At 37.8% G+C, this 25,131-nt stretch overlaps 1 protein-coding gene across 1 annotated transcript in view; it reads right to left on the bottom strand.

Moving 5' to 3' along the window:
* The window catches only part of LOC131986368 (peripheral-type benzodiazepine receptor-associated protein 1), an 85,914-nt gene that overhangs the window by 38,295 nt on the left and 22,488 nt on the right, over positions 1–25,131 (bottom strand). The window contains exons 2-6 of the mRNA XM_059351278.1: positions 18,815–18,922; positions 18,307–18,435; positions 14,906–15,082; positions 13,609–13,809; positions 4,373–4,540 (exon numbers count right to left, since the gene is read on the bottom strand). Of these exons, the coding sequence (XP_059207261.1) occupies positions 4,373–4,540; positions 13,609–13,809; positions 14,906–15,082; positions 18,307–18,435; positions 18,815–18,922 (783 nt within the window). The remainder of the gene's footprint in view (positions 1–4,372; positions 4,541–13,608; positions 13,810–14,905; positions 15,083–18,306; positions 18,436–18,814; positions 18,923–25,131) is intronic.

Genomic DNA, 25,131 nt, shown 5'->3' with positions numbered 1-25,131 from the left:
ACAATCATGATAATTAAACTGTAATCTGATTTGCTTGATTGTGTATCGGTCGCAGCTTTAAAGGTCTGAATAATGTGTATCAAGCAGGGCTGTTTTGTTTTTGTATAGTCAAATCACGACTCTGAAGCTAACCGCGATGCTGGCCCTGATTGCAACTTAAATGTGCTGTTAGCTGTCTCACAATCAGCAGAGACGTTTCTCACTGAACTGCTCATTTCACAATTCATTGTGGGTCCAACTTAAGTTTTGTTTTTTAACTAAATTCTTCTGTTAGCCAAAGGATGGTGTAGACGACCATCCATCTCCTCTCACACGTGGAGTCACACGTCGCTTTGTTTCTTCTCTGCACCTTCCTCACCTTATTGTTTTCTTTATTGTAGTCAACATGATTCAATGTGGCTTTTATTATGGGACCTTTAGAAGGGCTTTGGTCTGGGTACTAAAGTATAATCCGTTATTCGTTTGTAAACCAAAAAAAAAGGCAAATAGGCAAATATTGTACTTTTACTACATTTAACATTTACTTTACAAGTCGAGATTGAACATAAAAACCATGATACATTTACCTCATAACAGTGTGTTAAGTAGTTAAAATGAGCCCTAAACAATGCTTACATAAATGCATTAATAATAATAATTCAATAATATATTTGGGATATAAAACAACCTGAGTGGGTCCATTCTGCATAACGAGTACTTTTACTTTCAATACTTTCAGCACATTTTGATGCTGATACTTTTGTACTTTTACTTTGAATTTGAATTTTTGAATGCAGGACTTTTACTTGTAGTGGAGTAATTTTAGAGTTTGATATTAGTACTTTAATTAAGGAAGGGATCTGAATACTTCTTCCACCACTGAACCAGTGCCGTGAGAATGCAGGCGTTATCTATAATAGTCTTCAGACACGCAAGTAGCTCTGTGAGGCTGAGCTAAATGCTAATTTCAGCATGCTAACATGCCCTTAACACCGATAATGCTCACACATCGCTGTTTAAATGTTTACCATATTGTTGATCTTAGTTTAGCGTTGCTCATTAGCACTACTTATAAAGTGCAGCTGAGACTGATGAGAATGATATTAGTTTTGCAGGTATTCTGTTATAAACCATAGCACTTGATAATAAAGTTTGACTACATTTACACTGCGAATTTTAACAACAAATTCCCTGGCAATCCATCGCATCACTGTTGATATATTTCAGTCTGGATCAAAGTGGTGGACTTACTGCCATAGCATAGCTAAAAATACAGTGGTGGAATGTAACTTAAAACATTTATAACAATTTGACTTGAGTTTTTCCATTTTATGCTCCTTCATACTTACACTCTACCACAACTCAGAGGGAACATTGTACTTTGTACTCCACTTCATTTATTATTCATTTGTTATTCACTTGGGGCGCCAAGTGTGGCTGCAAAAACATTTCTGTCCATTCATTTCAATGCAAAATGAGAAAACTTCTCACTTGATTTATTTCCTCAGAATTTTTTTTAGGACAACTCTATGGTCTCAATCGCTGGTAAAAAAGTCTTCTTCAAGACAATTTGATGTTAATAGTTCTAATAATGGCCCCATTTAGAAGAAAATAGAAGTTAAAGAATTGTATGATTTGGGGCGGGGCTACCTTTGATTGACAGGTCACTGACAAGGCGAGCCGTCATCAGAGAAGCAGAAAAATGAGTATCCACGGCAACATGTCAATAAAGTTATATATAACGTTATAAAGATATATAAAGAAGGACTTTTAGCGGTGTGGTCTCATAACTTTGACCCTTTCACTGTATTTTCATTTAATTATTTTAACATTCTGTTCATTAAAATGTCTTGTTCAGCGTTTGGTTGGACTAACAGACACTCCAAGGAGTCACTGTTCAGTTTTCTGAGGTAAGTAACATACATGTTGTTTTAGTTTTTTGCCAAAACTAACATCCCAGTTAATGCTCCAGTTAATGCTAACATGAATTAGCAGCGGCTTCTCTCAGTCAGGTTGAGGTGTAGAGAGGCTGTAGTCAGTGATCAGATCCCTCTCCTCCTCCACAGTCCAGATATGGTCTGCTCCCCGTATCGGAAACAAGATGGCGACGAGTGAAACGCTGAACTTGATGCTTCTAACGGGCCACAAACCAACGTGTGACGTCGCGGTGACTACGTCAATTATTTATATAAAGTCTATGTTTACGTCCCTGCAATGTTTCTGACTTCAACACAAACTGGCAGTAGAAAATATAAATCCCTTCTCCCATTCACACATGACCCCATGCAGGACATGTTTCAGGGGTAGAATGTAGTGTGAAAAGGGCTTAAGATGGGCTATATGAAAGATAAAGTGTTAGTCTATGATGTAAGGTTAAGATCTTTAAAAAACAAAGATAAAAATTTACATTTATGCTTGTTAAGTTCTTGTTAAGTCTCCTTGTGCAGACAGACTGTGCAGTCTTTAGTCTCAAATGTAATGATTAACATTCACAGCATAACGCTTACTAAAATTATATACTTGCTCATTCCCTTCACAGTTATGCAGATTTAATTAGGACCTCAGTGAAACGAGAAAGCTGTGTGTGCAGAAATTATGCATTTGAGCAAACTGTGTAAATAACTTTGAGAAAATGGGAGCAGTGCATCTGCACATTAATTATGACTTCCTTTCAGAAATCTGCACAACCATCTTTTCAAAATATTTCTGACACATCTATGAGAGCACTCAGGGTGCAGATATGTTGTGTTTACAAAGCCCACAATTAAAAAGAGAAATGATCTAAAACGTATCCTGAAATCAAACCCAGCTGCAGTAAATGCATCACTGACACATCTGTAGTCGAAGCCACAAATTATGTAGAGATGTATTTCAAACACTATCTCAGACTCTAAACCATGCATCTGGACCCGCCCCTCTAGCAGCCCGATCTTGGACGGTTGCTGATGAGAATGCACAAATACACGCAATGATCTGGCTTTTGCCACACCTGTAGCTAGACGTGCAGTTTTACTGAGATAGAAGGAAGCTGCCTCACACACACACACATTTCTAATGACTGGAGAACATAATATCTCGCTAAAAGCTTGAGAAAATTTGCTACGCTGTACTTGGATCTAATTAGAATTTATATCTACAGAGTTTTGATTATTAATATTATTATCATTTTGTTAGTTAGTTTTATTTTAATTGTATTTATTCCATTTATTTCACATACTCGTTGTATTTATTGTCTTTCCTCATATATCTCCAGTAGTTTTAGGTTTAGGTTTATTTGCACAGTTAAAATTACATAAAATGATAAAGATAACATATAGTGTAGAGTGCAGGGAGAGGCAGAAAACCCAGATGGGCTTATTTAAAGCTTCCATCTAAAATTTCATAGTTATAAAAAAGTAATAAACTGATAATAGAAAAAACGTATGTATAACATCAACTTCAAGTTATAATGACAACAAAAATAATATAAAAACAAAAATTAACATGATATGAAAGTGTATTTGTGTGTGAATTAGAATTTTAAAACAGCACTTAAATGGGCTTTTAGGCATCTTTTGAAACATTTTATAGAGTTGCAGTTGGGTTGGGCCAGAGTGGAAATTTGTTAGTTTCTGATGCATGCAAAACATGACCGCCCACTGTAAGAATCCACTTTTGTGTTAAAAATGAACAAAAGGATTTTTGAATGACTGCATGTGCAAAGCCCAGAAGGGTGAACAGCCTGTTGGTGACACTAATGCTTCTGTATAATCAGTTCTCTACACGTTATCAATAAATGTCTGACATCTCCATTTTTACATCCTGACACGGAAATTCAACACAGAGCTGAGAGGAAACACGGTCTCTTTAAGCCATGAGACCCACTTGTAGAATGAGCGAGGGCAATGTGCTACTCTTCTGTTTCCAGGGGACAAGATCAAAATAATCCCAGCATTACATAACAAAGCTGACCATAGTTTTTCCTTCTGTTGCGTTCAGCTCTGTCACAGCACTGAATTCAAGCTTCAGTTTCACATGGAAATGCAAAGTGGATAGCTACTGTAGATAGCTTTTAGACACAATATGCAGTTACTGCTGCTAAGAGGAGTTAAGGACTCTCATGGATGATGTTTGGAGCAAAGAAAGGATGACATTTAGTAACCTTTTGCAAGAACAAGCCATAACAATAACTGTAGCATGATATTTTATATATTGAGTAATCAATAAAAAATGCTTTCTTGGGCTTTTTTGTCCTCATGAGATCAATATTAAAGTGGATTTCATATCAACATACACAAACAAACAAAAAAACAAAAAAAAGGAAAAACACGACACTGATGTGGCTTGCATGTTGCGTTACATTTCAGTGTCATTTTAAAATCTATCAGCTGAGTTTATTCCTCGATGCTCTCACCAGAAACTGTAGGTGCTGCTCCTCTGTGTGTTCCTCCTGACGGGAGGGGGTCGGGCTAAGGCCCGATTGGGGCGTTACTCGCAGCCCCGACTCCTCCTCCTCTCCGGGAGTCTTCTCACACCTGGATGGAGCTTCATCTAATACCACACACGGGGTCTCTCCTACAACCTGACAGGGACAGAAATAATCACAATCAGTCACTCCATATTTACAGAGGTAATCTTAAAAATATCACGGTTTAAGGTATTGTACTTAAAAGCTTCTGTTCTTATCTTCAGGGGGCAAACCCATGATTGTTATACTGCACTGTTACTCCCCCTGCTGTGAGTGAGGGATTAGCAGCAAGCCTCCTCCTCAGTGGTCCAACTACAATCAAAGAATAATCCAGGGGGGAATCCCTCTAGCCTGTAACCTGCCTACAACACATTAACAGGAAGCCTGCTTTTTCCAATTAGGCTGGGTGTGATGGTTCCACAGTAGGCTGCTTTTCTTAGCTAATTCCTGTTATGCATTTATTTTTATACATTGTATGATTGATCTAACTTAGATCCAGGTGGGGACAGGCTGACATTGGTTAAGGGTTAAGAGTCGGGAATCAGTATCTAATTTTAGCGCAAACCTACTTATGCTCAAACTGTGCTAGTGCAGCCAAAGCCATGACCCAATAACAGGATCAAAGGCGCTCTGCCACGTGCTGCGAAGGGATCTCTCCTTTACACCCTCCTTTCTTTCACATTGTTAGTCACCAACAGACATATGACTCTAGACTTCACCAACAGTTTCCACTTGTATGGAGAGACTCATAGGGGATGTGTTACCACAAACCCTCAATAAACATGAAATAAAACATATTGTGACAGATCAACTAGAACATTTGCAAAAATATACAGTATGTATAGTATTATTCTGTCATCTGTTCCTCCTGATCTTTGCTGTTTCCATGACATGATAAATTCTAGGGTTTTAACATAATAAACAAATTAGAAAAAGATAGCATGAATCTAGCAAATCTAACAAAATTAATTTTGTATTTATGACATAATGTGTAAAGCGTATATAAAAACAAAATTATCAAATTTATAATTCAGAGTTTATATTTACAAACATAAATATTTATGAGTTCAAATATTACTCTCTTAAAACCCACCTGTCCAGGTAGGGTTTGGGGTAGGGAAAAGGTCAGGATTAGACCAAAAATAAATTTGTGCATAATAGCTTATAACAGAGGAGCTGTAGGGCCAAAATTAATGTATGAGGATTCACTTGTTTCTAGTTTCTGCATCTGTACTGGTTTAGCATGTGGCTAAAACACAAGTCCTAGTTGTGGTCTAGAACTACCCCTACCAGTTGGTGGGTAGGTGGGTTTTAAGAGGATAAATATTCTGTCTTTGTACAGTTTTGATTTGGATATGTCACAAAGGATTAGCAGATTTTCGCATTCTGTTTCTTATTTACATTTTAGACAATGTCCCAACTGTTTTGGACCATATTTTGGTATTTGTAGTGTTCTGTTTTCCAGTTGTAGTCTGAGTAGTATGAGCCATCACATTGAGCAGTGTTTGGTTGACTGCAGGTCAGCAGGCTGTGTGGATATATCACAGATGTATTATAGAACTGGACACAATGATCACGCTCAGCCTTGCAGGTGATTTTTTTCAGTGGCCAAAATGCCTTTTCCCCAAATTTTAAGAGATATCCATAAAACTGTTGACAGAAATCCTCAAATAACAAACAAGATCAATATTACAAGAAAAATATTTTTTGATCTATGGAGGTTTTATATTTGTAAAACTTTAAAATAACATCTACTTAAAACCTGTGATGTCATCACAATGTAACATCTGTGGGCTGAGTGGGAACCCAGGGGTGTGGCAAGCTGGAGGAACATTACTGTGCATATTCAGTGGGCCGCATAGCACGGAAACAAACCCGGGAGCTAGAAAACTTTCGAGCCTCATGCTTAAGGTAAGAAATTCTCATTGGAGTGACTAGGCTTTCCCTTTGGGTCCATCCAGTCCTTATAACACACGTGCATCTCAATAAATTAGAATATCACAGAAAACTTTATTTATGTCAGTAATTCAATTTAAAAAGGGAAAATAACACATTATATAGATCCATCACACACAGAATGCAATATGTCATGTCCTAATTGATTTAATTTCTTCTATTTATAATGATTACAGCTTACATTTAATGAAGACCTAAAATTCAGTGTCTCAAAAAAGTTTTTATATCCAATCCAATCCACTTTGTTTACATAGCACAATTTTAGCAAACACAAGGTTTCTAAAGTGCTGCACAACAATAAATGGATAAAACAATACGAAGAGATGAAGTAAACAATAGAACAGTAAAATACAATAAGATGAGATGAATTAAAATAGAATAAAATAAAATAAATAAAATGTAAAATGTATTTTATCTCATATTACAAAAGGCCAATTTTAAAGTATGTTTAATATGGAAACATTGTCCATCTATATGACTCAATACTTGGTTGGGGCTGTTTGACTTAAACTAAATGGACTTTTCCATCATAAGCTAATGTATTGAGATGCACCTGTATTTTCTGACAACTTAGCTAAACTGGCTACTTGTGACACAATCCAGTTATAGACAAATGCAAATTGCTAATCTGACTGTAAACAGTGACTGATGCACGGGAGAGGAAGCCTTGGCCCAGATATCTGCTGGCTACACTTGAAATGTCAGCCCTCGGCTCCAGAGGCTCAGTCGTCATCAGACGATAGCTGCTGGGTTCTCAGATACTAGAACCTTCTTTTTTCAAATATTTATTAAAGAATGGTTTGTTCTACATTTCCCTCTTCTTATAACAAGAGTCTTGTCCCTTTACACAGTAGCTGCACAAGCTATTTATTATAAGTGGAGAAGCTTAAAACTACCAGCCAATTCACCATTAAAACACTGAATCCATCCGGTTGGAGCAGAGATATCGTGAAGGTTGGAGGCTGAAGATTAAGAGAGTTGCAGTCCCATTTTAGTGAAGAAACTGAAACATGACAGGATTTCTGACTTGACTCAGTCATGGTTATTTTTAGAAACTACAGAACTGTCACAGACATAATGGCCTCTATTGAAGACAACCCTTCATTTCATACAATAGGAAGCTGATTCTCATTAGTATGATATATGACTATTTATAACAAGATAGCTGATGTTAAATATCTGCTATGTGTCTGTTTGTTATGCATGCAGATTTCTTCCCTTGGATCTCTAGGACGTATGTTCAAACATCATGGCGGATCCCAAAGACCATAATATGGAGCTGATGGCCCATTGGGACCGTTTAGTGCCAAATCAGTGTCATGTCTGTGAAGTTAAGCGAGGCTGTCCCTGGTTTATCTTTTGGATAGGGGACCAGATGGTGTTAGTAGTGGTGACGAAAGGCCAGCAGGAGGCACTAATACCTTTGGCCCCTGTACAAAAACAGTGCACAGGAATGAGAGCTTTAAAACAAGTACTCTACAGATTTTTTCTATTCCTGATTCGCGCTGGTGGTCATTAAACGTCACGTCACACTCATCAAAAGTTCAGACGTGCCAGGTGATCCCGGCATCCTGGAGAAATGCCATCCTGACTGACCTATTTGGTCACTCATGGTTAAACCAGTCAGTGCTCTTGTGATTCTTAATTAGCTCGTAGCACTTCATACCCATTGAGTGGGCTGGCTTAAGTGTGAGGAGTTTGCCGCTATAATCTGGCAACCATGTGCCAAGGTGGGAGTGACACAAGTGGTGGCCAAGGTAAAATCCCTCTGCAATTGTAATCAAACCCCATCCTTTCTTTTTATTTTACCACCACTTTTGCAGCTCTTGAAGTGTCTAATTGAAGTGGCAGAACTAGTGTTTTATATTTCTTTAAAAAGATGAGATATTTTCATACAAAGTGACAACATATTATCATCGGTACGACATACACTGCTAACAGGTTGCAGGTAAAACCCTTTTAAAAGAGCATTGATTTCTGTAGAGCAAATGTGAGCTCACAATGATGAGTTCAGAGCAAACATAATCAGGGTTCAGGCGACGAGTGATATAATTCTGACATGGTTTTGAGGGATGAGCAGAGAGGGGGAATATTACATAATGCCTCATTTATACAATGCTATGAGGAATAAAGGGACTGTCATAGAGAGCATTAGATCGAGGCTTAAGCTTTCATGAATCATTTCAAAGGTTTATGTGCCAACACACTAACCTAACAAAACTTAGTGTGACCTAACAAGCACTGCAGGTTTTAGAGATTTGATTTGGTCATGGTTCACTGTTTAATTCTCTACGCTCATATGGACATTTGTGAGAAAAGACCAACTGGGTTGAATGTTTGTGTGCCAACTAATTACAATAGCATACTTTACATTGTTTGAGCAAAAACAGGCATGCATTTCATCATTTTTGAAAGTTATTGGCACATTGAGTTATTACTCAACTATTAACACATTTTTTTAATTTGTGTTGACTATTTATACTCATACAAAAATGGGTTAATTGTGGGCCCAGGTACCCACAATAAAGTGCCTATATTTCCATCATGTTTGGGCAGCAGTATAGTCTCTTTCTGGAGAGAATGTGAGTAGTAAATAAATATGGTTTAAAAGGAAATTAAGTAAATTCTCAGTGAATATTTAGTTAATTTCTGTCCATTTTCAGCAGCGGTTATTCATATTTGAAAACAAAAATATCTTGATTTATCCTTCAAAAAAGGACAAAATCATCTTTTTTTCTAATTGACTTGAACCAGTGCCAGAAGGAAACAGAGGAAACACCTATCACCTGTAACTACTTTTATAATTTCCGGAATACTGAATGAAGATTTTTCCCAGTTTTAATTAATAATGTCGGAGTATGATTAGAACAGGAAGTGTAAACATTTGCATATGTCCCAGATGGAACAAACAGCCTATAGATATACAGGCTACAGATAAATCATCCTATATATTTGCAGGAATGTTGTGCTTTCATTGGACTTAATTGGCCAATCAGTGTTTAAGAATGCCTTACCATCTTTAAAAAATATCTATAATATATAGTTGCATTAATAAATAGCTGCCGCCGTTTGCAGAAATAACATCTGGGCAATTCTAATAAAATCTAACCCTCTTTAAGGAACAATGGTTTAGGGATACAAGCAGCAGTCATTTTTTTATCATTTAAGGTTTTTTATTTGATGCTTTATAAAATAAGTTTACAGCTGGTTCCTGCTCACTAACAGTCTCATCACGGCATCCAAAAATATATCATTATATTTAAATTGTTCAATAATTTGTTGATTTATTATGTCCGAGTTGATCTTTCCATAACTACACGAGATCGACCAACCAGTCAGAACTTCAAATCTAATAATTCCAGCTCTCCAAAGTCTGTTATAAAATTCCATTGATATTGTGAAAATATCATACCAGAGTGTTGTAAAACACACATTGTTTCTGAAGCCACTGGAGTCAAATTAAATCACCAATCAGAATAATCTGGTGGCAGCTCTGACGGAAAACGTGCTGGGTCCAATTTTATTTGTCACTGCAATTAATTTATCATCAATAACAGCTAACACGCGTTCATAATCTCCAGATGACTGCTACATGAGGAGCTAGGATGCTAAAATCAGTTCCAGTTTGATGAAGGTTTTGCTCCTTCCTTCCTACATAATTGCAGTTTTTTTTTTTTTAGTAGATTTCCAGTTTCATTTTGCAGACGGCACCTGATGGAAGCATAATGTTCTGGTATGTATCTTGGTTTGATTGGTTTATGACAGACAGAACAAAAGTGAAAATAGGGAATTCATAAACTCTTTCTCCTGTCTCTCTACCTCTGTGCTCTTTGCAAAAACATGATGCAACGAACTGAACTTGTATAGCTTTTATGTTTATTTCACAATTTTTGCGAATTTTTGTTCACTATAAGAATTTGCAGAAAGTGATTGTTAGTTTCTCAGTCACAGTAAATAAAGAAACATCATGTGGCTTTTTAAGGTGAATGGGACTGAGGGGGTGTGACAACACTGATCTATGGAAATTAACAGTGCTTGCACACAATATTAATATAAGATCAAATTAGGGCAGGGCGATATATGGATATAAAAGATATAACGACATATTTTTAAATGTGATATGGAATTAGACCATATCACATGTATCGATATAGTTCAAATTTGCACTGTGATCCTTGCTCCAGGCAAGCTGCGGCTTTTATTTAAGATATTTTTTTAATTCAAATGTGCACTTTATGGAGCTTTGACTATTTAAAAAAAGGTACTCCTGATGTTAAACAGTATTTATGTTCACTTAAATATACGGTTTCAATAAAACTACTTGTGACATCTCATATTTGGCTTTGACTTTGACTGAACATTTGCTCTCACTTTGTGATAAAAATATTGGGATATATATCGTATATCAATAATCAGCCTGAATATATATGGATATGACTTTTGGTCCATATCGCCCAGCCTCAGATCAAATCCTCAAATTCTGCTGGATGAGTAAAGGCAGAAATATAAATGATTATCAATGAAAGGCCTGATGAAGGATGCAGCCATGTCTACAGTCTCTCTGGTGCCTCTGAATGTGTTTTTGTCAGATGAGGTCCTAGTTTCGAGGCTCACCTCTACTTGCACACTGCTTCACACAGTGAGGTGTCATTGTGTACACTTCACACTGATGTGGTCCGTGTATACTAAAGGATCAAGTACACCTTGGGCCCATGCGTACTAAAGCAGGGTCAGATCCCATTCAGCAGGCCCTGAATGCCATAAGCACATTGGTGTAATCCCTGCAGACTACTGAAACGGGTAACTGGATCACTTCTTTTAAAAGCACCTTAATGGATTGGCCTGGCCGTTGATTTTCTTTTTAATACGGAGCATATCGATGTCCACCAATCAAACGCTCTACCACCCTGTCTGTCACTAAGTCGGCCTGTCTAAATTCTGCATCTGCAAGCTCCAAAATATGACTGTTATAAAACCGGGTTTCTGACAGGCTGCCCTTGACTAGGCCTCATGCATGTCCCGTCTTCCTAATTTGTAAGAAAGTGGCAGTCCATCACAGACATGGGTGGTGGGATTTAGCACAGGATTTACTGAAATGAATGTTAAAAAACAACAGCTATGAGACGTAAGGGAAAAATCCCTTCAGCTGCAAGTCAAACTGTTACACACTAGGCATGTAAAATACGAATAATCTTTCAAAATAAGCTGCTGATTTAAATATCCGACACAAATGCAACACTCGCTGCCTTGAGCCAATTCCCTCACACTCCCGATTTGTCATGACACTGATTAGTTTTCAGTGTTAAGACTCAACTTTGAGTCCTGCACGGCTTCAGGCTCACATCCAAGCAGACACATATGAGGTTAGCTAAGGAGAAGTACAGTGGAGCGGCGAGACCGATACACAGAGCGACAACAAAACTCAGAAGACGACCTACCCCTTTCGTGTGATCTGTGGCAACGTCAAGGCTTCCCTTGGCCTGCTAGTTATCCAGAGCAGGGCGAGATAGAAAAGTCTTTAGTGCGGCTGGAGTCTTACCTACCACCCAAAACCCTCTCACCGCTGCCACAGCAACAGAGAGCGGATTACTGGACTGTACCATTCTGTTGTTAGAGGGGATTAGAGTTCACACAACATGGCCCCTTTCTGGGTGTGCGCGTGCCACTGGGAGTGCGTGTGTGCGTCCCACAAACGAGAGATTACCACAATCGGCATTCTCATCTGAGCTTCAGAGGGAGAGAATTTACTCTACTTCACAAGCTGTGGATAATTTTTCAAAAAAGATCCATAAATAAGATGTAGGCTTTTAAGTGATGTCAACTGATATAAATACACAGAATGTTTTCCTCTCAAAAGGACTGAATCCAAGTAACATTTTCCCTATCACAGATGTTAAGTGTTGGAAGGCGGCTAAATTTCAAAATTATAAATAATGTCCTTTCTGCATTTTGTAACCTGTTCTAATATTTATGATACACTACACACATTTTTTTTTAAAGCTTTTTGGCCAGTGAATAATATATATGTGTGTTTCATTTCACTGGTGCAGAATTGTTTCTAAGAACTGAACAGAGGGAAGATCAGTATTAATTGCAGAGACGGTCAGAGTGTGTGACATTGGTATCTTTGATCAGGCCCAAGTTCAAGACAGGGAATCATCTCATTATGGCTGCGGCAGATTAGTATTGAGTCCAACCACAAGCCATTATATAACACTGCAAAAAAAAAAGCATCATGCATGCCAACATAAACATACGCTAGGTTCTAGAAAAACTCAGTGGGCTAGATTTTACATTTCCAAATATATATTAAATATATTCCAAATACTGTAAAGAAAACTATAGTGCAGTGCCAACAGTATCAACACTGCAAGGTGTAAAAACATGATCTGGTCTGTGTCTGTAGTCACTGGGCCGGCCCCCTCTGAGACGATAAAATGTCTCATCGGTTGTTCTGGTCTGAGTCGACATTTATGTATTATATGTAATGTTTATGGAATAGATTCTGTTTGAATACTGATCAGTCAAGTGATACTATAATAGGAAGACGATGGGGGGTATATTGTGTCTATCCAACCATATTTTTGATTGACTTTGAACATAAAAATAAAGCTGAACTGCATCATCATACCAGTTTAACACAGCTGAGACTTGTACAGGTGCATCTCAATAAATTAGAATATCATAGAAAAGTTTATTTATGTCAGCAATTAAATTCAAAAAGTGGAAATAACACATTATATAGATCTATTACACACAGAATGAAACATATGAAATGTTGTGAGTCTTGATTTATTCTAATTATAATGATTATGGCTTACATTTAATGAAGACCTAAAATTCAGTGTCTCAAATAAAAAAAATATTACAAAAGACCAATTTTAAAAAGTATGTTTAATATGGAAATATTGGCCTTTGAAAAGTATGTCCATCTACGTATATGACTCAATACTTGGTTGGGGCTGTTTGACTTGAACTACTGGAAATTTACTTTTCCATCATATTCTAATGTATTGAGATGCACCTGTATACCCTCCTCATATATGCATGATGTAGGTCTTAATATTTAAAAAAATAAATAAATTAAAAAGTTTCCTGGTAATAGTTTAACCATTGCTTTTTTAATTTCATGTACAGTTAAAAATGTTATCTTATTAAAACAGCTTCAGACCAACAGGGGGCAGCATAGAGCTGTGCTGTGCTCTGATGTGAGTGGGTGACTTTACCTTCTCTTCCCCCTCCTCGTCGTCCTCCTCCTCCTCCTCCTTAATATCCCCACACTTCTCTGTGCCCCCGGGGTCAGGACTATGGCTGTGCCGCTGTCTGGATGATGTGACCGACAGCTGCCTCTGGAGCCGCAGCACCTCCCTCTGAGACTCTCGGAGAAGCCTCTCGAATTCCACCCTGCCAGATGGAACAGGGGAGCCCTGCACAGACACACAGACATGCATCAGAGACCACCACAAGACAGTAACGTCATCAAGTCAGCACAGTATTGTTAGTCTAATTTTAGTTATTAAATGTCCAACTGAATACCAAGTCATAACACAATCAGACACACAGTCATGGAAAAAATATTAGACCATTGTTTCTTGTTCATTTTAATGCCTGGTGCAACTAAGGTACATTTGCTAGGACAAATATAATGATAAAACCAAAAATAGCTCATGGGAGTTTAATTTAAGAGCTGATATCTAGACATTTTCCATGGTTTTATTGATAATAACCAAAATCATTATCAAGACTATGACCGTATAAGAGCAAAACCATCAAAAACAGCATGTAATATAATGACAAATAATTTGCATTTACATTTTACGATGCAGAATACATTGGCTTTCTTCCCATGACTGTATTTATGTACAGTGTTATCTAAAACAGGACTATTTTTCTTGCAATTTAGAACTCACTTCAACACTCAATTGTGTTGAATAAAATATCTATGAATGAAAACAGAACAGTCAGAGGGTAAAGTGAATAACTTAAAACGAAAAAAAAAGGCTTGAGGTTGAAGCATATATGTGCTATAATGTTCCCATTGAAGTTAAGACGACCACGTTCACCCTCCTGCCCTGTCACCCTTGGGTGTCAGGGTGAGAAATGGGGTGAGGTTAACCATGGGATCTATCACAGACACTCTCACTAGATCAATGGACAGCTCACCCTGTAAGACCCTTCATTATTAAACCCGACAGATGTTCACACTCAGGAGAATGAGCTGCTAAGTCACTGGAGCAGTAATTAAAAACAGGCACTTAGAAAGGCAGCCTATTCCTGCACTGTCATCTAGTCATCAGCAGTGACGCAGCCTTTGTAATACAGGCTTAGGAGGGGGTTAGGATGAGCAGTACCATTGCTGTCCAGCAGAGAGCGAGCTTGTGGCAGGAATGATGAGTAAGGTTTTGGATGAAACACTGGGGCAAAAACTTGTTAGATCTATGAAATCAGAGAGAAGTTAAAAAGAGTGGTGGTCTTTATTGGAGGCCCGAGTCCCAATTACTGATTACTGAGAGTTATAAATACCTTGGTGGTGCCCAGCTGCGCCTCCAGCTCTCTGCACTCTTGCTGCAGGGCAGCGATCTCTTTGTCTTTAGACAGCAGAGCGTCAGCGTGTTGGGCCAGGTCACGAGCTCGCTGGCGAGCAAACGCCCTCTTGTACTGTTCCACTGAGCCGGGTCTCATTAGTGACGGGGAATTCACCTGCACAACAGCAAGAAGGAAATTAATCACCAAAAAGGATTTCACAGAGGAAGACAGTTTAAACTTTTAACATGAGACTTGGATTCGTCAGATATTTTAAACTTTTATATGAACTAAGTAGGGTTGTCAAAAGTATCGATACTCAAAAAAGTATCCATACTAAAACATATCCGGATACGATACTCATTTTCAAAAGTATCGATTCCTACACTGTAAAAAAATTCCGTTGCTTTTACAGAAAAAAAATGGCAGCTGTGGTTACCAGAACAATTCTGCAAAAAATACAGTACAAATGTAAACAACTTAAAAGAACAACTTGTCAATTTTACTGGTATTCAGTGTACAATAAATAATAACTGAATGTTAATGCACAATAAGGAAAATCTGCATGTAAATTTTGCATAAATAATTAGTATAAAAGCAGCATCATCCTGTTAAATTAGCAGTAAAGGACGGTATAATCTACAACTTTAAAATGTATTTTTTCAAAAAATTACTACAGTTTTGGGATGTAAAATTTACAAGTTGTTCTGTAAAGATGTTGACATATGTACTGTATTTTTTACGGAAATATTCTGGTAACCACAGCTGCCAGGGGTCTTTGTTTTTATTCTGGTGGTATCGAAAATGGTATTGAGTATCGAATATTTTCCTTAGTATCGGTATCGAATTGAAAATTTTAGTATCGTGACAACCCTAGAACTAAGCTGTTTTAACATTATAATGTCACACGGTTACAGGCAGGAATGACTGCTGTCAAGTATCGGCAGTTGGTACGATGAGAGCAGAGCTACTAGTGCTGTCCAGCTGGAGACAATGGTTACAATCAAAGATCAGCAAAGAACAGCTAGAAAATCATACACTTTCACATCCTGAGCATAGAGATTTGTTTTTTTTGTAAGGCATTTTAATGACTAGATTAGGTCCAGAAACAGGAGTTTGATAAATGTGGCAGAGCTCTTGCAAACTTTTTCTTGGTGTAGATTTATCAGCACTGCCCTTCAGTGAGCAGCAGGAGGTGCTGGGGGAGGGGAGTCTGGTGAACAGGTGCACTGTTTACAGCAGCCAGTGACCGGAGCAGCCAGGACAGACGTAGGTGGTCCTTGGACTGTTTGCTAGTGTATTCTTCACTGCTGGTCTTCAGGAGGGACTGGAGGCCCTTTCCCAGTAGTTTTAACAGCAGGGGGGGCAGAGTTTCAAGATACACAGAAGGGCAGAAGGGCAGGACCCTGAGAAATAGTCTCAGATTCATCAAGACACAGCACAGTTTGGCTACTGATATTTCAGAGCCATGCTCGGGGTCTTAGATTCTAATTTGCATAAACCTCAGCCGGGTAAAAAGGTTTAATGAGTCAAGCAGACTAGATGAACATTTTCAGATTTTTTTTGTACCATTTACATATTTTATTTTTCTTTACGGAATTATTTATTTATTTTTCTATTATAAATGGTATTTTTATGATTATGTATTTATTTTTATTTTCACTGTTATTTATATTTTCTCTCTCTTTATTAATCTATTATTTTTTTTATTTTATTTTTTTCTCTATGGCGTTATCTGGGCTTTGTGGGTGGGTGGGTGGGATTTGATTGACAAAAAAATAAGCAAAAAAACAATTCAAGACATTGGATTTAAATGCATCCTGCAATGTGCTTCCTTTCTTGAAAAAAAAAACAATAATGAAAAAGACTAACATCTTCAACTAAACTCCTCTGACACTGGGATGGAAAGGGAGGATGGCAGGTTAACGAGGTGAAAGTCTTTTGGGGATGACAAATGTATCGACCACGATTTTCAGCACTCATCTGTGACTTGTGTAGAAATACTTTTTACATGCTGATGAGGATTTGGATCTGAAAATCTGTATTCTGGCAAAAAGATGTCCAAAAACACTGCATAAGCATTTTTACCTAGTAGGTTGAATCATTTGCCTCCGAGCTTATCGATTCATTTTATCTATGTCGGCATGTAATTTCTGGCAGAAGCGCGCTGCGAAATGTATGCGTTTACGCTGCTGGAAAGTTGCAACAAGAAAGAGCAAAAGTCTGAAGTGTGGCTTCCTTGACAGGCAGACTGTTTATATCCTCTGTTTCTACACTCTACACCTACTTTTCCACACAGAAAATGGAATAGGAATCAATAAGGAATTGGACCGATAAATCAAAATGGAATTGTTATGAATAACATGTTATCACTTCCCATCTCTAGGGACTATGGACATAAATCTTCTCAGCCTTCTTCCTCTGCAGTTAGCTGATGTTATTTCAACTGTCTTGTTAAAACTTTTGTTTGCTTCATGTAGTTTTTATTTTATAGAGATAGTATATCTCTGGAGACTTCCTACTAGGACTTTCAAAATTGCTCCATAATGACGTTTGAAAAACAACCATTCACATATAAATCAGTGAATCAGGAGTGCGCGTGCAAGTAAGTGAGAGAAAGAGAGGAGACACCGGGCGTGTACGGGCAAAAACTGAAACGGGACGGTTAGAAGTGGCTCAGGGAGCGATGAGGAACTGTCAGCTGCACATCTATAAGCAGCTGTGCTCCATGCAGACATTTCTCAAACTTTATTCTTTAGGCTAAGGATAGACTAGATCCTGATTGTGTTGGATATAAAGTGCCATATAGTCGCCCTTACTGATTATTGACTTATAACGTAGCCTAACCTAAGAAATCTCTCGGCTGCCGGCCAGTCCAGTTATAACGGCTCTCTGTGGGGAGTCTGTTGTGAGTTTAGGGGGCACGTCAGCCAGAGCTGTAGTGGCTCTGACAACCCTGGTCTCTCTTTCAGCAGTGAGTGACGCTGTGACCTGTTCCTGATGCAGTGCTCCCACTTGCAAAGCAGCCGCTGGTGTATTTTTTCCACAGTCGAATTTTAATCTTCACAATTGAAACTCCCTTTCTTTTTAAAATATTCAAATATATATTTGATTTTCGAATATTCGTTGACAGCCCTACTTCCTACTGAAAACTGAGTTCTTGTAGCCATTCTAGTGATGCATTAAATTATTCAATGGGGGGGCTGGTAATTTCCTCAACAGGGCTCCCATTCATCACATGCTGAACTATTCCATTGCGCTCATTACTGGACATTCTGGTGATTTGGATGGTGGTGCTTGATAATGAGTCACTCCCTTGCATTTGGGTCAGAATGAGGGCAAACACTGGGAAACACAGTTGGCTGTGAAAGTGTTTGAGGTATTTTATTTGTGCTGTTTACCACTCTGAGGTTGGCCTCCTGCAGTTTCCGAGCCCTCTCTTCCAGCCGCTTAGCAAGAACAGCCAGCTCTGTGTTCTTTCTCCTCAGCCGCCTGACCTTCTCCTCCGTCTCTGGGGCGCTGCTCTTCCGCTAAACACATGGGAAACAAATATCATCATCAGACAATGCCTGAGGCAAATAACACAAGCATGGCAATGCCAAACAAGAAAGTCACGAAAACAATTATTCAGGAAGGCTTATTAATGCTTTCAAGAGTGATTCGGTGGCACACTTCCTAGTTTTATATCGACTTCTTGTGTTATTTTTCTAGAAATTCAGAAAATAGATGGGGTAAGGCCAACACACTGGCAGGATAATTATCTATTTATAAACTGGAAAACAGCAAGAAAACAGCACCTAACTGAAACAATGCACGTTCAAGATGAGTTGTTCGCTGCTTCTGTGTGCCTGCCCTACTTTCTAGGAAGCTTTCAGTCAAGACTACAGACCCTGTTATTTTTAGTCTTACCAGCAGGCCATTCTCCTCCCTCAGTGTGGTACAAGTCTTCTCCAGCTCATCGAGGGCTCGCAAGAGTTCAGAGTTCTGACGTACCAGGAATCCATAGTCAGTACCATTCTGAAAAAAGCACAACAGACAGATGCAGAGCTTATCAACGACTGTCTTTTGGGTTTTATAAAGCACCATGAGTATTTATGGATCTGTTTTTTTAGAGAGTGGGGATCAAGTTTCCTTTTCTCTAGAACTGCTGAAATCATACTCCATCTCTGAGTTAGAGAACAGCTTCCCTCAGCCAATGTTTACACAGTGCTGTCTAATGGTGGCTGACAGATGACAGCCCACTGAAAAGGCTTTTCATTAGACCGAGTCAATCAGCCTAACACTGGCACTGAACACCTATTACAGCACACTAACTCAGCATAAGAGGAAAAGGCAGCTCTGCTCTCATACTGGACTATGGAGAGGCAGAACAGTTTTTACTCCTTATTATTGCACATATTTAATGTATCTTTTGCCATCATTCTATACCCTGAACCCCATGGCTCTTCCATGCAGATGCTCTCAAGTTAAATGTGTGATATTCATTCATTCATTCATTCTCCTTAAACGCTTATCTGCACTGGGGTCCCAGCTGACATTGGGTGAGAGGCGGGGTACAGCCTGGACACGTCTCCAGACTATCGCAGGGCTGACACATAGAGACAGACAGTCACACTCTCATTCACTTCTACAGGCAATTTTAGAGTCACCAATGAAACTTAATGCATGTTTTTGGACTGTGGGAGGAAGCCGGGGTACCCGGTGAGAACCCACGCTGACACGGGGAGAACATGCAAACTCCACACAGAAGAGCCGTATAGCCCATTATTGTGATATTCAAATCTCTTAATAGATTTTTGGTTGGGCTCGAATCTGGACTTCAGCTGTACCTCTGAAGAACATGGAGTGAATTGTCCCATACACAGTGCTGTATCAGCTGTGTGCTTTTGTTTGTTGCTGTGAAGACATATGAACCATCTTCTTCCTATGCGTCTACTTTACTGATGCTGTGATGATGACCACACAGCTGAAACATTAGCATGGCCATAGCATAGCCACAATAAGTAAAGAAGTGGAAGTGAGGATTAGCTTCAGGCTTCAGGTCTGTTTTGTGTGACCTGTACTTTCAGGGGATGGACTGAGAGAACGTTTGTTTGATAAGAAGTAAAAGACTGAGAAAGGCATTCAAGTATTTCCCAAAGATGTGTGTGTGTGTGTGTGTGTGTGTGTATAATATTTTAAGTAACCGGGTCATGATTTCATGACATGATGTTGACATTGAGTTTTTCAAATGCATTTTTATTTCTATTTCTATTCTACTTCTAATATATTCCAGAGAAATCAGATATCTCCAACATATAAACTTTATCTGTCAAGAACAAATCACATTGTCACAATCATTTCAAGGAAAGAAAATCCTCAACTTTATGGGCGATCGTGTAGTTTGATAAGTAGAACTACAGGTAAGAAGAAAATATACAGCTCTGGAAAAAAATTAAGAGACAACTCCCACAAATGTTTCTAAAATCAGCATCTCTACATCTATGGCAGCCAGTTTATTCCAGTGTTTGTTCGATTCCAACACAAGCCTCCTCATTCTACTTAATGAGACACTGATCAGCTGATCACCTGAACCAAATCTGATTTTATGAGGAAGATTATAAAAACCACTGCTGTGATTAAATATTGAGATTATCCCACCAATAACGATTTCTTCCTTAGTTAAAGTATTCGTGTTGTGTTGTTTAAAAATGAATATGAACATGTTTTCTTTGCATTATTCGAGGTCTGAAAACACTGCATCTTTCATTTTTCATTTCAACCAGTTCTCATTTTCTGCCAATAAATGCTATAAATAACAATATTTTAATTTCAAATTTGAGAGAATTGTTGTCAGCACTTTATAGAATGAAACAAAAATAATCATTTTACTCAAACGCATACCTATAAATAGTAAAACAAGCAAAACTGATCATTTTGCAGGGGTCTCTTAATTTTTAATGAACTGTCCCTTTAATGACTGCAGTTGGTTGCTATATACTGTAATAAAACCACATGATGAGGTTTTATAGTAGTTTCATACACAGATTAGCTTGTTATCTAGTGGACAAGCAGCAGTAGATGTGGCAGACAGTCAATGAGGCAGATTGTCAATGTGGTGATCAAGACTGTCATCAGTGTTTGTCATCCATGTGTTCTAACCTGGAAGTGGTGGAAACCTCAGATTGGTTTTTCATTTGAATGGATACGATGGCACCATGCCTCTATGACAGGTTCGCTCTAAACGAAGCTGAAAGGGAAGAGAGCAAACCTGGCACACATGAATGTAATGGCTGTAGTGAGAGCAGATGGACAGACAGGGTGAAGAGATAAGCTGGAGGTGAAGGGAGGGTTTGTCCTCTGAGTGAAACAAAAAAAAAGGTAATAGTGCCTCATGTTACCTGTGGTCAGATGGTCCCTAACCCACAGCTACAGCAGCATCCACACACTCCTAAAGGTGTTTCTTAATTGCTTTGACAGCGGTAGACCACATACTTCTGCACACAGACAGCTCCACATGTGAAACACCAGTAAACCTGTCTCCATAATACTCTATGGGGCTCATTACGAGCCTTTAATAGCCCTCCACCACCATATCAAAGACAAATGTTATATGAAACCTCCAGATGACATCATCAAAATCATGTGACCGTCATTTAGTGAGATTATGTTGTCGTGGTAACTGCAGATGATGGGAGATCTGGTGGTTCCCTGGAGGATTGTTTTTTTTGTTTTTTTTTAAATGCTACTGTACCTGTGATTTAAGTCAACACTAATGACCGTCTGTTTACTAAACCAGCAGCTGAGGCTCCAGTGTGTTCATCTTCCAGTACTATTGTGATGGAAACACTGAACATCTTGTCTGAATATCTAGGTAGTGGTTACAAACTAGTGCCAGAAAGACCATATGTTTCGGAGTGAGACCATGGAGACTAGCAGACACAATATTTTGATTGACATCATTAACACATAATCTAATGATGACAATATTGCCCTACAAAGCCTAACTGCAGTAACTACAGTTTTGGTCAAAATTGAGTTATAACTAAAAATTAACTCCTTGATGTCTGTTTTATCTTGTGACAAAGTTTTAGATTTCAATTTTGCTCTATCTCAGAGAAATAATTATATAAAAACCACAAAATCCAACTCAAAACCAAGCAGTAATTGCATTTACCGTGGTCTGGTTTAGATATATATACTAATTTAAACATAAAAAATAATAGAAATTATAAGTTTATTTGAAAGGGAAAGTATTATCTAGATAGTGATGAAGTAAAAAAGTGAGATAAAATTATATTAAGACTAAAATATAACATTACTTTATAATATTCTAAAGTCTAAAATACACAAATCTTTGAATAGAGTTATTAAACAGTTTTAAATACACTGATAACAAAATCAATTTGAAAATGTTTATTCACTGAAAACTAAATATAAAAGCTGAAAGAAGACAACATTAGTTGCATTACTGTTAGAACCATTTACAGCAAAACCAGAGTGCAGTAACTACATTTTTGGGGTCAAAGGTTAAATAAATCGTCATGATTTTTTAGCTTATAAATGACTTCATCAAAACATGTAGAAATAAGTGTCACATCACTTATCTACATATAACCAATTTGGCTGGCTGGCCAGTTAAAAAATGTTTAAAAACTTGAAAGCAGTTTTTCTCAGTTTTACCTTTTGTCTAGTTACTGCAGTTAGGCTTTGTAGGGCAGAATAATTTAGAAACAAACTTAAAAAAAATAAAAAAGGAAGAAGTTGGGGGACACAATGCAGCTACAAATGCAAAAGCACTTGGTCAGGGCCAGACTCATTGTGGTTTCCCAAAATAAATGCACCTTTAAGTAAATTTCCAATACAGTCTAAATTAGTTGTGAAAAGCTGGCAGTCAAAGTCAAGATGTGATCACCATTTCTCACTGTAGGCAAAAAAGATGCTTCATTGACGACATTTATAATCAATGCAGGCAGTGACTCAGCAAGTTAATTTTCCTTGAACTTGAATGGTCTTTTTGGGCACATCTCGCCATTAGCTAAGGTCCTATAAGACAAAATGTAATCCATGGTTGAATATCCTGGTTGAGCATGACTGACATAAAATATTTGACAAGGAAACTACTGAAGATTTTTTTAAACTAAACATTATTTCACATTTAAGTTACAGCCTTAGGATTTCAAAGATATGTAAATGTATAGTTTATTTTCAATTTTTTTTTGCAATAGCCATTCAGTCATTTAGCCTGCATTCACATTCAAACACAGAGTGGCATTTATACCGCCAAATGAACAGAGTGCTACTGTAATAAAGCTGTTAATTCATTCTCTGTACTCTCTTTTTTGTGATCAGCTCACAAGTTTAACAGAGGTCTAACACAGAGTGAGACAGACAGAGACAAACTCGCTAACCCCATACAGTGTGTGAGAATCTCTCCTCACCATACTAACATGATGATGTATTAGGGCACATAGAGAAGCTGCACACAAATGATACAGCTTGTCCAAAAACCCTATGAGCAGCACTTCATGACTAGACTGTTTGCTTTGTTGATGATGCATGAATTTTTCAGGGACGCTGCTTATTCAACTGTCTTGGTCTGATTTATCTCTGACTGTAATATGAGGGATAAGCAATCTCTGAGCCCATCGGTGAGAGACGACATCTAAGACTGAAGTGTTTCTGTGCATATGAAAGCAGATAAAAGTTTACAAAGCAAATAAAAAGCTAAAGCATAGTCATATGACAGCTGATGGGTTCCCAGATTGCATTTCTGCCAATGCGTTATGTCTTTTTTTCTCTTCTCATGAGCTGTTTACCTGCAGTCAACCAAAGCCTGTTCAAACAGGATTGGTAAATACTACTTGGAACACAGACAGAAACAAGAACTCAGTATAGAAAATCTTCTCCGTTACCTACAGATATCTGCATTCATATACAGATATGTGTTAATTGAGGTTAAGGGATAAGGGAGAGCTTGAAGTGAAATTATTTGGCAAATTCTACCTATTCAAATGTGATGTTTTTTTGTTTTCAGTAGGATTATGGTACTTTAAATATCTTTTAAAAAATCATAAACTAACATAAACCTACTGTAACTAAGAACTCTTAAATACATTGTACCTAAAAGAAAGGTTTTTACATTAACACCAGATAGTCATACTGTAAAGCAACCAGCTCAAATAAGACCAAAACAAACAGACAGATGCAGTCTAGACAAATAAATTCTGATTTTCTGCTTGATATTGAATTTCCTGTCAGTGCACTGGAAGCCCAGAAACACTGGCTACTGCCTCAACAGGCTAAACTGTGGTCACACTAACAGCTGACGGGTCCTGAGATTGATCACTAACCTCAGTGGTTACGTCAATAATTCTTGTAGCTGCTTAACAATAAAGGCCTTTCAGAGGTTTACGAGTTCAGTTAAGTTCAGCCTTTATTGTCATGCATGGGAGAGTTGGCATGCAGCACAGCAAAAACTTGTAGTTTTTATCCGTAACATACATTAGCAGTGAAAAGTAAAATCAAGCACATAAAATCAATTAATAGCAAATGTAAATATTGAGAAAATAATACAGAGATTGCCTGGTTTTTAACTACGGAGGCTGAAAATGAAGGAAACAGGACAGTTTGAATAGTGGAAAGAGGGAAGCTTTTTACATGAAGCAATAGCAGTTTTCAGTCTAAACTTAATGACAGTGAAGGGAAAAATAGGAATAAAGAAGTGAAATCCTCCACTCTACAGAAAGTTGCATAGGAGGCAAACTACTAATACTAACTACTAACAAACTTTCATTTCATTTTCTCATTTATTAATTTCTTCTTTTTGAAATGAAAAATAAACAACATAAACAACAACAACGTAGGCTAGATGCATATATACATAGGCTACTCATACTCACATAGACACCATTTACAGATGTACATTAAACATATAGACATTTACACACATACAGTATATTTAACCCTATACATATACATGCATCTGCCACGTCTAAGTAATAAGATAAATATAAGAACCAGTCGACTTAACATTCAATATGAGTTTCCTTATATCATTCTGGACCGAAAAAAAAGGAAGTAGGCTGAAGTAAAAAATACTTATATAGGCCTATCCCCTGGTACTCACTACACTTTCAAATAAGAGAGTTTCTCTATCAAATATGAGAGTTTTTCTATCAAATAAGAGAGTTTCTCTAAACAAAAATGTCTTTAGATGACTTTGTAAAGTAGAATCATAGCAGTGT

This window comes from Centropristis striata, chromosome 15, assembly GCF_030273125.1.
Source record: "Centropristis striata isolate RG_2023a ecotype Rhode Island chromosome 15, C.striata_1.0, whole genome shotgun sequence".
In the NCBI taxonomy this organism is placed as follows: domain Eukaryota; kingdom Metazoa; phylum Chordata; class Actinopteri; order Perciformes; family Serranidae; genus Centropristis; species Centropristis striata.
This window is presented reverse-complemented; position numbering and strand designations above follow the sequence as displayed.